This window comes from Cornus florida, unplaced genomic scaffold, assembly GCF_030987335.1.
Source record: "Cornus florida cultivar Cherokee Brave unplaced genomic scaffold, ASM3098733v1 CherokeeBrave_3.0.0_Hap2_Chr01, whole genome shotgun sequence".
NCBI lineage: Eukaryota > Viridiplantae > Streptophyta > Magnoliopsida > Cornales > Cornaceae > Cornus > Cornus florida.
Window position 1 is genome coordinate 45,825,892 of NW_026775571.1, and position 15,998 is coordinate 45,841,889.

The following is a 15,998-nucleotide window of genomic DNA, read 5'->3' on the forward strand; positions in this document are numbered from 1 at the left end:
ATTCTATTTTGCTCCATATTTTGTTTCTATTGCAGACTTACAAAATTTGTGTGTACAAATTTGTGGCACGCCCGGTGGGACAACCTTTGCCTCTCATCTCTTTCTCCTACCATCAAGTTTCTTCTCTATCAGATTTTATGGCTCCCCCTAAGATTCAGACAGACAAGAAAGCCCGAAAGAACATCGCTATTGCAAAGGTCGACGCTTAAGCCACCATGAAAAGTGGCACGAAGACCAAATTAAGCGATGGAAGTATCTTGACGGGCCCTGTGACACGTAGCAAGTCCCAGGCGATGGCATCATTCAAACTTCAGCAAGATGTGGTGAAAATTAATCCTGCAACACCGACGAATGTGAAAACTCAACATGTCAAAAACCTTGACATTGTTCCAGATGAGGCTCCACCACCAGATTCACTTCGTTCTATCTATGATGCTCACTCTAGTGTCGGTTCACCCCCAGAGTCACCACGTCAGACTTCGGAGCAATCAATCACTTCAAGGAACGTGGATTCTCAAGGCCTATCATACTCAGATGTGGTTGCTGCTATGATGACTGGAGCTGCTACGGTGGAGGAACAACTAGCAACTATGGCTCATTCCATTGAGAACCTCACAAAGACTATTGAAGAAAAGGACTTGCAAATCGCTACACTAATGAATAAATTGGAAGTTCAGACCTTCGGTGAAACACCAATGCCATCCGGGAATCGTGCAACTTTCACACCACCACCGTCTGGAAAACCTACATCTTCCACAACAATACTAACGGAGAATCCTAATTCTACAGCACAAGGTACTCACAGGGAGAATCCCAAACAGACGCCGGTGACAGAACAAGCGACCAATCAAAACCAGACGCCGGGGATAGAACAGGTGACTGGTCAAACCAATCATACCTCTTCTTTAGTCTCTTCATTATCTGTCGAACAATTGCAAGATATGATAACGAATACAATCCGAGCTCAATATGGTAGTGTCTCACAGAGAACTCTCATGTACTCAAAGCCCTATACAAGGAGAATCGACAGTATGAGAATGCATATAGGATACCAACCTCCGAAGATTCAGCAATTTGACGGAAAAGGTAACCCCAAGCAACACATTGCCCATTTTGTCGAGACTTGTAACAATGCCGGAACAGAGGGGGACTTACTAGTCAAACAGTTTGTCTGGTCCCTTAAAGGAAACGCGTTCGAGTGGCACACTGACCTAAAGTCAAAATCAATTGATAGTTGGGACCAGAAGGTCTTACAAGTGAAGAAAATGCCATCTTACGTCTTCAAGAACTGGAAGAATTGGATGGAAAGAGATTAGAAGCTCAACAACAGCTAGAGTGTTATCAAGCTCGACTTTCTAAAGCGTTCAATAAGAGAGTTCGACCTCGGTCATTTCAAGTTCGAGACTTAGTATTAGCTGTTCGTAGACCGATTGTCATAAATCGCAAGGGAAATAAATTTGTATCCAAATGGGATGGACCGTATGTTGTTCGCGAAGTTTATACTAACGGCGCATATCTCATTATTGATGAAGACGGAGTAAGAGTGGGGCCCATTAATGGCAAATTCCTGAAGCGCTACTACCCATGAAGGCAATGCTCCTGATCGTACGAGCTTAAACTGCACTATGCTCCTGGCCTACATGAGTTAAAACTGTGATTGCAAAAAAAAAAAAAAAAATTCTTTATAAACTCCTGGCCCGCAAGAGTATAAACTGTGAACGGTGAAACAAATAAATAATGATAACATCTTTGTAAATAAAATGGAGATAATAAATCATTTGTTTTATTGCTAAAATTCAAAGTTACAACTTTTTTTGGAAAAAAATGATGATCAATACTAAAATTCCATAGCGATAATTTTGTCACATTCTTGCCATAATATCTCTTCCAGTTGTTTCACTACTTCAAGATCGCGATTCGAGATGACGTTAGATTTTTCTATTGATTTTCGATCTTCCCAAAGTTTGGTGATGGCTTCCTTCTTCTGAGATAACTGTGCATCCGTTGTCGATATGAGGACTTTAAGGCCTTGAGTCTCTTCCCTAGCTTCTTGCAATTCTTTCACTAATCTAGCTTCTTTAAATTCAGTTTCACTCAAACTAGATTGAAGTGATTCTATACGCTTAGCACCATCATCTTCTATAGACCTAGTGTTGGTGAGCTGTGCATCAATACTGGCCAATCGTTGGGATTGAGAGTCTGAAGTCAGGCATATGAAGAAGATTGTGGCAATATAATTGGTCGCATTATTGGTATAAATTAATATTCCATATTTTGTTTTTAAGTTATAGAACTCCCTGAATGCAAACGTCCTCCAGAGATGGGACGTATTAACGATCCAAAATACTGCAAATATCATCGCATTATCAGTCATCCAATTGAGAAGTGTTTTATCTTCAAGGAGGTGGTGATGAATTTGGCAAAACAAGGAAAAATCTTGTTGGATACAGACGAAGTTGTAACTTCAAATAATACTACTGCTACTTTGACAACCTCTGTCGTGGGGAGTGCTCGTTCTCAACCTTTAACTTCGGAGGTATCTTGCACAACTATCCAGTTTGGTTCATTGGAACCAATCCCAATCTATATTGGCCAAGGGAGTGTACGTGACATTTCAACATTTGGAAGGGTTTTTCCTCAGGATGATGAAGAAGGATGGACTCTGGTGACAAGAAAGAAACCACGGAAGCAACAAACTGATATTTTTCAGACTAATTAGTCTGACAGAGGGCAAAGGAAGAAAAAACCCCAATATCACCATAAACAGTCTGGCCATAACAGAAAATGGGTCAAGAAGACACAGTCAACTAAACACACCTCTATAAGCAAAAAGAGCCAGAAGCCTATTACTTTGCAAGAGTTCTTTCCAAAAGGATACCTAAATGACGAAGTTGTAACAACTTACATGGTTTCAACTAAGAAAACAAGCCTTAATGATGAGAAGAACGAGGATCAAGATGAAGTCCAGACTGTAGAGAACCATAATACAGCCATCATTGAAAAATCTGATGATGACGAAGTGGTCAGAGGTACTTTTGAGTCATGTTGTGCACCAATTGTTTTCACGGACGAGGATCTTCAGTTGGGTTCGAAGCCGCACAATTGTCCTCTCTTCGTCTCCGGTTACATAAAAGAACGAAGAGTTACTCGTATTCTTGTTGATGGTGGCTAGGCGGTGAATCTAATGCCAAAATTTACGATGAAAAATCTTGGCATCACAATTGATGAGTTATCGCATAGCCGTCTTATTATTCAAGGTTTTAATCAAGGAAGACAGAGAGCTATCGACATGATTCGGGCAAAGCTAACTATTGGCGAGCTCCAAGCAGAAACCTTATTCCATGTGATTGATGCAAAGACGTCCTACAATTTGTTGTTGGGAAGGCCTTGGATACATAGTAATGGCGTCATTCCATCGACTCTTCATCAGTGCTTCAAATTCTACAAAAATGGCGTATAAACGGTTGTAGCGGATCATAAGCCATTTACAGAGGCAGAATCTCATTTTGCCGATGCCAAGTTCTATATCGATCATGATACACCTTCGGAAGTGCCCATCCCAAGCCTTCCGTCTACACAAAAGATTCAATCTACAAAAGCAAAAGAAGCATTAAGTGATCCACTAGACGTTTCAGTGACAGACATTGTAAAGGTAGCTAAAACGCGAGGGGTCTCAATAAAAGCACATCGGACGAAACCTATTTTAAAGTATGTTCCAAAATCTCAGCGACAAGAAGGGCAGGCACCTGTTATCGAGATAATTGAAACTAAGGAATTTAAATTAAAGATGTCACAAACCAAGGAAAAAGAAGATATTCAAAAGCTTAAAGGAGAGTTAACTCTTCCTCTCCCTAAGATTCGGAAGTCTTCGCCTTCCAAGTCTCCGTTAAAAGGGTTCGTGCGGCCTTCTCAATCTATGGTTGATCATTTATCACTTCCAAAACAAAGGACCGACGAAGGATTCGATCCTAAAGCATACCAACTCTTGGCTAAGTCGGGGTATGATTTTACAAATCCTGCAAGCCTTAGAAAACTGAATGCTGAGGTCACCGGTGAGAAGGTGCACGGCCTCAATGAGACACAGAAGAAGTTGAAAGATCAAGGGCATAAAATCATTTCACCTAAGTCTGGTCTCGGTTTCGTAGCTTCTGAGCCACTTCGAATTCAAATCATAAAGAGGGATAAGAAGTCAAGCACCTCATACATTGGGTTTGAAGAAGTTGAGGATGAACAAGATCAACAGACTGGGCATCAAAAATCAGTCTTTGACCATATAAGAGCTCCATGCGATCGAACATCTGTATTCAACAGGTTGTCAAGCCGAGAATCAAATGTTTCAAGTTCTCATATCAGCAATTTGCCTCGTAACTCTGTTTTTAACAGAATGAGCTTTCATAACCAAGGAAGAAAATCTGCACAACCTCAATCTCGAAAGTCAGTATTTTCTCGAATTGGTACTATCCATGATGCACCACTAGAAAACAGCAAGATTGTGAAGTTAGAAGAAGCTAACATCGACGTGGTGAATAATAGTGAGGTTCAGAGCCTAGTGCCTTCGCGAATGAAACGTAAGACAGAGATAGATGTCACCAATGATGTTACATTGAAAGCTCGAAGGTGAACCATTGTATTTACTAATCAATCAGCAGAAGTGGATAGAATAGAAGGCACTGGCGAATCGTCTTGTGTTACTTCATACCACATCACTGTTGAAGAGGAACCTGACTGTGAACAACCAGATGATATCGAGAAAGCTCCACCAACACTAGAAGACGGGGGGCAGGCTACTGTTGATCAACTCAAAGAAATCAACTTAGGAACTGACGATCAACCCAAACCAGTTTTTGTTAGTGCATTCCTAAACCCCTCAGAAGAAAATGATTACTTTCAATTATTGTCTGAGTACAAGGATGTCTTTGCTTGGACATACAAAGAGATGCCCGGTCTTGATCCTAAAATTGCAGTGCACAATCTCGCTGTCAAACGTGGGACACGTCCGATTAAGCAGTCTCAACGTTTCTTCCGTCTAGAGCTAGTTCCAAGGATAGAGGAAGAACTCAACAAATTGATTGAAGTAGGGTTTATCCGTGAGGTCAAATATCCAACATGGATTTCGAGCATTGTTCCAGTGAAGAAGAAAAATGGACAGATTCGAATCTGTGTGGACTTTCGTGATTTGAATGAGGCATGCCCAAAAGATGATTTTCCTCTTCCCATCCCTGAGCTCACTGTAGATACAACCACTGGACATGAAGCTCTCTCTTTTATGGATTGTTACTCTGGGTACAATCAGATAAGAATGACTCCGAGGGACGAGGAGTTAACTGCCTTTCGCACTCCTAAAGGCATATATTGTTACAAAGTTATGCCCTTTGGACTAAAAAATGCGGGAGCAACATACCAGCGCGCTATGCAAAGGATCTTCGACGAAATACTCCACAAGATTGTTGAATGTTATGTTGATGACTTGGTGGTTAAGACAAAAGAACGAAGAAATCATTTACAGGATTTACGTACTGTCTTTAATCGCCTTCGAAAATATCAACTTAAGATGAATCCCCTTAAATGTGCATTTGGTGTGACTTCAGGGAAATTCCTGTGACACATCGTACGTCATCGTAGTATTGAGATTGATCCTAATAAAATTGAGGCCATTCAAAAGATGCCGCCACCAAAGAATTTACGTAAACTTAGAAGTTTACAAGATCAACTTGCGTTCATTCGTCGGTTCATCTCAAATTTAGCGGGTCGTTGTCAGCCTTTTAACCGACTCCTAAAAAAAGATGTTCCATTTAATTAGGACCAATCATACCAAAATGCTTTTGATAGCATCAAAAAGTACCTTCTCAATTCTCCGGTATTGGGAGCACCGGTACCTGGAAAGCCACTCATACTTTACATTGCTGCGCAAGAAGAATCGCTGGGTGCCTTACTTGCTCAGAATAATGAAGAACATAAAGAGAAGGCATTGTATTATTTAAGTCGCAGACTCACCTCAACGGAGCGAAATTATCCTCCAATTGAAAAAACATGCCTCGCACTTGTCTTCGCTTCTAAGAAATTGAGGCATTATTTCTTGGCTCATACGATACATCTTGTTGCAAGGGCAGATCCTCTCAAATATGTCATGTCTAAGCCGGTCCTTTCCGGACGATTGGCTAGGTGGTCAATTTTGTTCAACGAATTTGAAATTATTTATGTGCCACGAAAGCAGTAAAAGGACAAGTCTTAGCTGATTTCTTAGCTGACCATCCTATTCCAACCGATTGGGAAATTTCTGAAGATTTTCCTGATGAAGAAGTCTTCCTTGTGGACATCCTCCCTCCATGGATGATGTTTTTCGATGGGGCAGCACGATCAGATGGGGCTGGAGCAGGTGTAGTTTTTGTTTCTCCAAAGAGACATGTCATTCCATACTCTTTTGCACTTGCTGAAAACTGCTCAAATAATGTAGCTGAGTATCAAGCCTTGATTATCGGCCTTCAAATGGCGAATGAGATGAACATCACGGACCTCGAAATATATGGAGACTCTAAGTTGGTGATCAACTAACTTCTTAAAGAATATGAGGTTAAGAAAGATGATCTAGTACCGTACCATCGTTACGCCTCTCATTTATTGGAACGGTTTGATAGCGTTATGCTAGAGCATATTCCAAGAAAAGAAAATCGGATAGCTGATGCTTTGGCAAATTTGGCTACAACATTGGCGTTAACTGATGAAGACCTGGTTGATGTTCCTGTATGTCAAAGATAGGTCTTGCCACAAGTCTTGGAGGATAAATTTGAAGAAAGTAATGTGGTTTCTTGTTGGACACAAGAGGAAGAAGACTGGAGAATCCCTATCATTGATTATCTGGAACATGGAAAGCTTCCCGAAGACTTACGCCATAAGACTGAAATACGAAGGTGAGCACCTCGTTTCATCTATTACAACGATATATTGTATAGGCGTTCCTATGAGGGCCTTTTCCTTCGCTGCCTTGGAAATGATGAAGCAACGCATGCAATGAAGGAGGCACATTCTGGGATTTGTGGAGCTCATCAATCTGGTCCAAAGCTGCACTTTCGCGTCAAAAGAATGGGTTATTATTGGCCCACCATGGTCAAAGATTGCTTGGAGTATGCAAAAAGGTGTCAAGCCTGTCAATTCTATGCCAACTTCATACACCAACCACCGGAACCATTACACCCTACTGTGACATCATGGCCGTTCGATGCATGGGGATTAGATGTAGTTGGTCCTTTAGAAAAGTCTTCAAAAGGCCACTTGTATATCTTGGCTGCAACTGATTATTTTTCAAAATGGGCGGAAGCTGCACCCTATAAACATGTGAAAAAGGAAACAGTGGTTGACTTCATCAAGTCCAACATTATTTATCGATATGGTGTCCCTCGATACATCATCACTGATAACAGGACGAATTTTAAAAACAGTTGGGTAACTGACCTTTGTGAGAAATTTGGATTCAAACAACGTAAATCCTCCATGTACAATGCCCCTGCAAATGGTCTCGCAGAAGCATTCAATAAGACTCTATGTGAGCTATTGAAGAAAGTAGTCAACCAAACAAAGCGAGATTGGCATGAGCGAATGGAAGAAGCATTATGGGCATACCGCACTACGCATCGGACACCTACTCAAGCAACTCCATATTCTCTGGTCTATGGCGTAGAAGCAGTTCTTCCATTGGAACAACAAATCCCATCATTAAGGATAGCCATACAAGAAGGTCTTACAAGTGAAGAAAATGCCATCTTACGTCTTCAAGAACTGGAAGCATTGGATGGAAAGAGATTAGAAGCTCAATAACAGCTAGAGTGTTATCAAGCTCGACTTTCTAAAGCGTTCAATAAGAGAGTTCGACCTCGGTCATTTCAAGTTCGAGACTTAGTATTAGCTGTTCGTAGACCGATTGTCATAAGTCGCAAGGGAAATAAATTTGTATCCAAATGGGATGGACCGTATGTTGTTCGCGAAGTTTATACTAACGGCACATATCTCATTATTGATGAAGACGGAGTAAGAGTAGGGCCCATTAATGGCAAATTCCTGAAGCACTACTACCCATGAAGGCAATGCTCCTGATGGTACGAGCTTAAACTGCACTATGCTCCTGGCCTACATGAGTTAAAACTGTGATTGCAAAAAAAAAAAAAAAATTCTCATATGAAGAAGATGTAGCAATATAATTGGCCGCATTATTGGTATATGAGTCAATTCGCCTCTTCAAAGCTGAATGGTCTCCAGGGAGTTTTGTGAGTCATTCATAAAGTGTTTGAAGTTTAGGTGCTCGAGACGGTATTTTATCGGTAGGAGTGTCGCGTATGATATTCTTTATGAAATCAATAAAGAATAAAGCAGCACGACGATGAACATCAAGAACGATCTCTTCCGCATTGAAAATTGACATTTCAGAAGGGGCAACACGATGCAAGGGTGGACCCTGTTCTCTTAAAATCAAAAAAGGGATAACTACATGATCTTTACCAATATTTTCAACCACCTCCATAGTTTGACTAGTCACTTCAGCAACCCCCAAAACATCCGAGTGTTGACTAACTCTGCTTCTTTGTAGTGAAATCTCTGTACCTTTTCCTATCGCAGTGGCCAACTCTAAGGCAGACGGTCCATAAATAGATTCTTCACTACATGTTGGGTTAGCAACAATGACGACATCTTCCCCAAGAAATCCCATACTGTCTTTTATCTATTAAACAAATAATAATAAATAATGATAATTTGCAGTACAAAAAACAAAATATATATATATATATATATATATATATATATATAAAATAACAGTTACCTGTATAGGTTGTGAACTGCTAGGTACCCCAGTAAAAAATTGATCAAGAGAAGTGGCAACACATTCCTGTACTGAATCAAGTCTCACTTTGTCGGTGACATGCTTCCAGTTACGATCCTCATCATAAGCTTTCACATCGTCATCTAACTCCATTGACAACTGACGACGGCGACGGTTATTGATTAGTGGTGGGACATCTTCTGCTGTTTGGTGATGGCTACTAGATCCTCCAACAACGTCACAATCATTATGAGATTTGATGGTTAACTTTGGCACTGGCTTAGATGGGAGATTTGACTTCAACCCCTTAATTAAAACCTTCCTGATTTTAGTTGGTTTCTCTGGTGGGGAAATCGTGCGTTTAGATTGCTTTGAGGTAGTTTCTTTCTGTGTAAATGGATCAATATATACGCTGGACCACCATTTGGCATATGCTCTGGTAACTGAGGATTTTTGGTGGCTTAAGGTTGAAGGAAACAACACATCACAACCAGAAGAATAATGAACGGATGAGTTCCAATGCTTTAAAAATTCCTTTAAGGTGCAAGTACGAAAGTCATTTTTTAATTTTCCAGGAATATCTTGATGATACCCAAATTGTCGGCTAAATCTGTGTGGACTATACGGCTCAATGATAAGACGGTCATTTTGGCGCAATGTCAAATAACATGATCGAAAATTGATTAGGGTGTCAAAGTCAGCCTTTATCATCTCGCCATTATCTACAATAAGTCACTCTTTTGAAGATCTTTTAGCCATTCGAGTTAAGTTTATTCCTTTACATGATCTGAATAAATTTTGGGCTTCAAAATGGTCAAAGTATCTTGCTCCTCCTTCGCCTGCATATAATGTCATTCTAGGCCAATAGTTGGTATTAGGAATGGTGAAATTAGTTCTGAAATATTTACTCAACCATCCGAATACATAGTGAATAGGAAATATCGCACAGCAGCTTCCAGGATCTGGTGAGGAAACAATCTCGTTCAAGCCTCTGTAAATACTGGCCAGAACCGGGATGGAAAGACAAATGTTGCAGCCATCTGCTAACATGCTTGCGACCTTGAAAGTCCCAGGACGAATTATGTTGCCAGGGTGTGCAGGTAAGGCAAATTTGCAGAGCCAACATGCTAAAAAAGCAGCTAGATAAGTGGTGTCTCTCGATGTTTCATCTACACCAAGGTTGATAAATACTTCTTTCTCTTTGGTGGACATCGACCGGACAGGAGGGATCACACCAGACGGATTTTGAGTCCTCATAGGGCGGTGAACTTTATTTTTTGTTAATTTCTTTGAAGGTTTGGCATGTCTTGATGCACCTTTAAATCAGAAATTAATCCAGTCAGATATCTTCACATTCTGATCTCCTTTATACTTCTTGGAAAGTCTGTGGAAGGCCAAAAATAGGTGTTGACAACTCAAAGGGATAGAATTTTTGTTGTTGCCAGCTCTTGATAGTTCATCTGCACAAGGAATAACTTCATCATAAATTGTTCCTTGGTGAGGGAGACCACCTAGCATATATAGATCTCGAAGAGAAATTGATAGCTCGCCAATAGAACAATGAAGTGTATTAGTGGCTGGGCACTAACATTCAAGGAATGCTTTGAATACATCTTCATGACGATCATAGGAAAATAGGGAGGCGAATAAAGCACCATATAGTTGTTGTTTTGATAGAAAGTCGTGGAATCGCGCCAAGACATCTTCTAGCCACTCCCAATATAGTTCGGTGTATAGCAATTCAGCAGGAAGTTTATAGGGAATACTCCATGATATTTCCTTCGCCTGAACATTAAGACCCAATAGTGAAAACTGGTTTTCTTCAGCAACTCTCTCATGAAGTGAAGAATTTAGTATCAAGGCTTTAAAGACAATAGATTCTTCATTAATCTGATCAGGACCAAAGTCAGTGAGTTCGCATGTGGCCGTGCATGTCCAATGAGATGAACAATGTTTATTGTTAGAATCAGGCACTTGAATAGCATTGCGACCAAAAAGTGGGTCATATACACTTAATGTCATTCCTTGGACTCGTTGACTATTTTTGCTCTCTAAGATAGTCAGCTTTTGCTTTGCGAAACACTTGAACACCACCATGATGGATACCAAAGCTCAAATCTGTGTTATCTAGAAGGAGGATTCAATTTCTGCTACGGTTGACACAAATCAAGTTGTTATACCCAATCAAGCCCTGCAAAGAAAAAAAAAAAGAGGTTAGAAAAAAAAAAAATGTTCTCCAGCGTGCGTGGAGTGAAAAAATAATAATAATAAAAAATAATAAAAAATAAAAAAATTGTTCTCCTACATGCGTGGAGAAAGAGAGAGAGAGAAAAAAAAAAAAAAAAAAAAAAAAAAAAAAAAAAGAAGAAGAAGAAGAAGAAGAAACACACGTACCAATTATTTGTGATCTGACAAGTCTTCAGAGATTTTTGGAATTGATATCAAACCCTACAATATTGAGGGTATATATAGGCAACAAGATACCTCCAAGTTGTATTGGGATTTGGACAATTCAATTTAAATAGGAAAGTACAATTAAGATGGAAAAAAAAAAAAAAAAAAAAAGAAACTTCAAGTCCCACTTGGAAAAAGAGACAAGTCTTGTCAAAATTGGGACTTGAAGTGGGGTCAATTTGTAGATACTAAAATTTAGTGGGCTTTGGTTTTAACGAATGGACCCATTAAATATAGGCCTAATGTTTAAATAAATTATTTAATTTACCAGGCTTGGTCCACTTAAATTATTTAATTAGCCCAGCCCAGATAATTAAATGAAACGATAATTATTCCTAATAAAATATATTTTGAATAATTGTCTTTAAAGATAATTATCACAATATAACCAGCCCGGCCCAGTTATAGTTTTATCCTTATCAGGAGATGACACGTGTCATCATCCTATTAATCCAAGAAGCCTATAAATAGAGGCTTGGAGGAAGAAAAAAAGGGGAGAGGATTCAGAATTCAGAAGTCTATAAATTCAGACACAAATTCAGAATTCAAAAGTTCAGAGACTCAGAATTCAGACACAAATTCAGAATCGAAACCCAAAAGCGAAGAACATCAAGCACATCCAACAACGTGCCGTTCTTCATCAAATTCCACAGTGATTCAAGAACAAGCTCGTGCAGCCCTTGGATCCAACCAACCAAAAACAAGGAGATCGAATCAGAGGACCATTCTTTTTTTTGTAAAAGATATTACAAAGGACTGTACTCCACATTCATAAATTAATAAAATTCTATTTTGCTCCATATTTTGTTTCTATTGCAGACTTACAAAATTTGTGTGTACACAACGGCGGGACGGTGATGGACTCGGCTGTGGGCCTATGGCAGCTTGATGGACTGCGGCTGTGGATGGCTCGGATGAGGGCGACGACGGGACGGTGATGGGCTCATGGCGGCTTGATGGACGGCGGGGAAGAAGGGCTCACAGAATGAATGGGAAGATCTAAAAATTGGAAGAAGAAATGATATTTTGGATGAGGGTAATTTGGTCATTTTACATGGTCAAAAGGTAAACATGTAATTTGGTCATTTCATCATATTTGGGGTGTCATTGTTCAAGTTTGTAAACCTAGGGGAGTGTTTTTGTCCAAAAAATGGCTAAGTTATATATGGCTGTCAATATGGCAAACCTCAGAGGGTGTGGTTGTAATTAACCCTATATATTATGATATATAGTTGAATGGTTGGAAGACTAATTTTATTATTGTGTTATTTATAGAATAAAAAATATATATAATTATATATATATAATTTATAAAACCGTTCGGTTTGATTCGATCTTGTAGATCAACCTCAAATCGTAATCGAATCGTTTATAAAAATTTCATATTTTGAGAACCGAAACGGTTCAATTCGATTCAATCTTATAAAACAACTTCAAACTATAACCGAATCATTTATAAAAGTTCTTTATTTTGGGAATCGAAACGGTTCGATTCGGTTAGGTCATGTAGAACAACCTCAAACCATAACCCGTTTATAAAAGTTCCATATTTGAGAACCGAAATGTTTCAGTTCGATTCGGTCTTGTAAAACAACCTCAAATCACAACTGAACCATTTATAAAAGTTCCATATTTGAGGAACCGCAATCGAACCGAATCGTGAAAAAAAACCAAACCTACAACCGATTTTTTGTGCATCCCTAGGTTCACCACAACAAAGTTATATGTGTAGCGTACACATAATTATATACTTCTGTGTGTGTGTGTGTGTGTGTGTATATATATATTATGAGTTGGACCCCATAACATTAGGCTCCATGATTTCAATCACACTACAAAAGAAAAGATAATACTGCACAATTCAAGAATGTGCTATTGATTTAAATAAAGAAATAGAGAAGACAATTTGTGATATAAATAAAGGGTAAGATCAAGGAGGGTGGTGGACAGAAGTCACAGAAGAAGAGATGGGCTTTGTTTGTTAAACCCCATTCTCTTTACATCTTATTTTTCAAACAGATAAACATATATAAACATATCAGCAAGAAGTCCCACAACTATCCCAACTCAACACAAAATCTTCACTATGTCATCTATTGGCACTCCCTATGACAATTAAAACCCTAATTTAAGCTTAGTATTAAGACAAAAACAAAGAAAATTGTAGCTGAAGTAAAAACTACCCTTTTCCACGTGTATGGATGAAGCCTTCCCAATTTCTTGAACTATAACTGAACCACCAATCACCACCACTACCACTGCCACAAGCATAGCAAATGTCGGGCAAACCGATGGAATTTTCCTGCAAGTTTACATCACATTGCAACTTGAGGTGTTTTCGTCGTCAAAATAGTGGGTGTATGAGTCCGATGGAGGCGGATACTGGTATTGGTAAGGAGGGATATAGTTGGTTTCTGGTGGTGGCCGAGCATACATCATCGGTTGAAACCTCTCGCCCCCATTGGCACGTTGCTGGTTCATCATCATGGCAGCCAGCTGTTGCTGGTAGTAAGGGTTTCCGGCCATGACTTCAGGCCCGGCTCCGTGAAAGTATCCGCCATTGCCACCACCGCCGCCACCGGCATTCATCCCCAAAGCAGGAAGGCCTTGAACCGCAGGAGCATGGCCCATTTGACCCACAGGTACATTATTCATTTGGTTCATTTGGCCCATTGTCATATTGCTCATTTGAGCCCCATGACCACCAGGATTCACACCCCTATTCATGTGGGGCATACCATGAATCCCATCATTCATACCACCTCCTTTCTTGCTCAAATTGCCATAATTGGCACCACCACCACCATTTCCATCGTTATTATTAATCTTGTTGTGTCCCCCACCACCAATGTTAGCATTTTTCCAATCTGATGGTAGCCCACCACCATTCTTGCCACCAATTTTGGCTGCTCCACCACCACCATTGTTTCCACTAACCACCACACCACCGCCTTTCTTTCCACCATTTCCATTCTTTCCATCATTGTTACCACCCATGCCATTAACCTGGATAGGTATGTTCCCACCACCACCTCCTCCTCCTTTTTTAGGATTCCCTCCACCAATTCCTCCATTATTACCGCCTTTGGCTTGCGCATTGATAAGCTGTGGATGCTGCCCACCCATCATACCCTTCATCATCATATTAGGCATCTGAATCCCTCCACCATTACCCACATTGGGCTTCATCTTGTTGAGCGGATGATGTGGTGCATCATCTATTTCACCAATATCCAAGTCGTCGTCATCGAACTCCTCATCGTCGTCGTCATCATCAAATTCATCATACTCATCATCACTATCATCATCCTCAGGCAAGTTGAACTTCACAGTCTTCTTGGGCTGGTCCTTCTTGAAGGGCATCCTCAGATCCTTAAATTGGGGCAGCTTTAGCCCTTGAAACCCCCCTTTCATCTGTTGTTGAATTGGCTGCTGCATGTTTTGGCCTTGTCCTACGCCTTTTGGCTGCTGCTGCTGACCCTTATGACCCTTGTTGTTGCTCCCACCTTTGACATTGTCAATTTGCATGTTCTTGAACTGGCTATTGAGATTGAGAGGGTTCTTTTGGTAATTTTGGTTGGCCTTAGGAGGAACACCCCATAGCTCTGCATGTTTCCCACTCTTTGCAAGCTTCTTGATCAGTGTGGTTGGATCTACATTCCCTGATACTGTAACTTTGCCCTGTTCTGAATCTATGTTGGTGGTAAAAACCCCTAAAAAAAACCAACAAAATCAACCAAAAATTTTAGGTAAATTACCCCAATTTCAAAGGAAAATGAAGAACAAAAAGACACAAAAATTCATAAAGAGACATGAAATTTTTTTTGGGCATATATGAATCTAAAAAATCTAGTCTTGGAAAAATTGGGGAATATGAAATAATACCATCAATTTTTTGCAAGATTTTCTTCACTTTGTGCTTACACCCATCACAGTGGATGTTCACTTTCAGTACACAAGTCTGCATGTACAAGAAAAACCAGAGAACACAAATTGAGTGCAGAAAGAATCACATTCAAATGGAAAATAAAAAATAAAAAATAAAAAATAAAATAGAAAAAGAAACACTCCTCTGAAGAGAGAATCCACATACAAAGGAAGATAATTGCACATGTCAAGGAAAGAAAGAATTAAACATCCAAAAGAAAGAGCACCCTTTATCTTTGAGTCCAAAACAAGTAAATCAAGTGTGTGTTTGTGTGTATATATATATATATATGAAGGAACTTATATATTATGTATACATGCATCTATGTGTATGTATATGAACAAATAAATGAGTACCTGGATCTTCAAGATCTCTTCTTTACTCATATCTTCCACTGAAATAAAACAGTCAGAAAGGTCCAATGAAGGAAAAGAGAAAGGAGGTTGGTAGCTGATAGATCTGAGAAGAACAGAAACAACTCCAAAAAAAAAACTATAAATGAGGAAATGAATTACATATAAGAACTCAAACAGAGGATGTTTCTCTGTTATTTCTTTTGAATGATTTTACAAACAAAAAACACAGAAAAATGAGAGAGAAAAATGGGTCTGAGGCACTGAGCAAAGAAAATCCAAGAGCAAGGTTCAGTCTCTCTAAGTAATAGAGAGAGAGACAGAGAGAGAGAGAGAGTAGTTCAGAAGCGGTGAGTATCTCTGCTTCCTCTGTTTCAGAGCTGGAGAGAGAGAGAGAGAGGGGGGGAGGGAGAGAGGCCAAACAAAGGGCAGGCTGGCACAGAGGGAGAGAGCA

The 15,998-nt window shown here is 39.8% G+C and overlaps 1 protein-coding gene across 1 annotated transcript; it reads right to left on the reverse strand.

Annotated features, from left to right (window-relative positions):
• Window positions 1–13,110: 13,110 nt before the first annotated feature.
• Window positions 13,111–15,998, reverse strand: LOC132295749 (heavy metal-associated isoprenylated plant protein 32-like). Its single transcript, XM_059794043.1, has 3 exons — window positions 15,548–15,998; window positions 15,149–15,224; window positions 13,111–14,976 (listed from the first exon to the last, which is right to left on the reverse strand). Exons 1-3 carry the CDS (start codon window positions 15,575–15,577, stop codon window positions 13,574–13,576), a joined length of 1,509 nt encoding a protein of 502 aa, XP_059650026.1. The 5' UTR covers window positions 15,578–15,998; the 3' UTR covers window positions 13,111–13,573.

Coding starts and splice junctions, on each gene's coding strand:
- LOC132295749 (XM_059794043.1), bottom strand. CDS start 15,577: ATGAGTAAAGAAGAGATCTTGAAGATCCAG. Junction 15,225..15,547: donor AAGAGATCTTGAAGATCCAG/GTACTCATTTAT, acceptor TTGTACATGCAG/ACTTGTGTACTGAAAGTGAA. Junction 14,977..15,148: donor AATCTTGCAAAAAATTGATG/GTATTATTTCAT, acceptor GGTTTTTTTTAG/GGGTTTTTACCACCAACATA.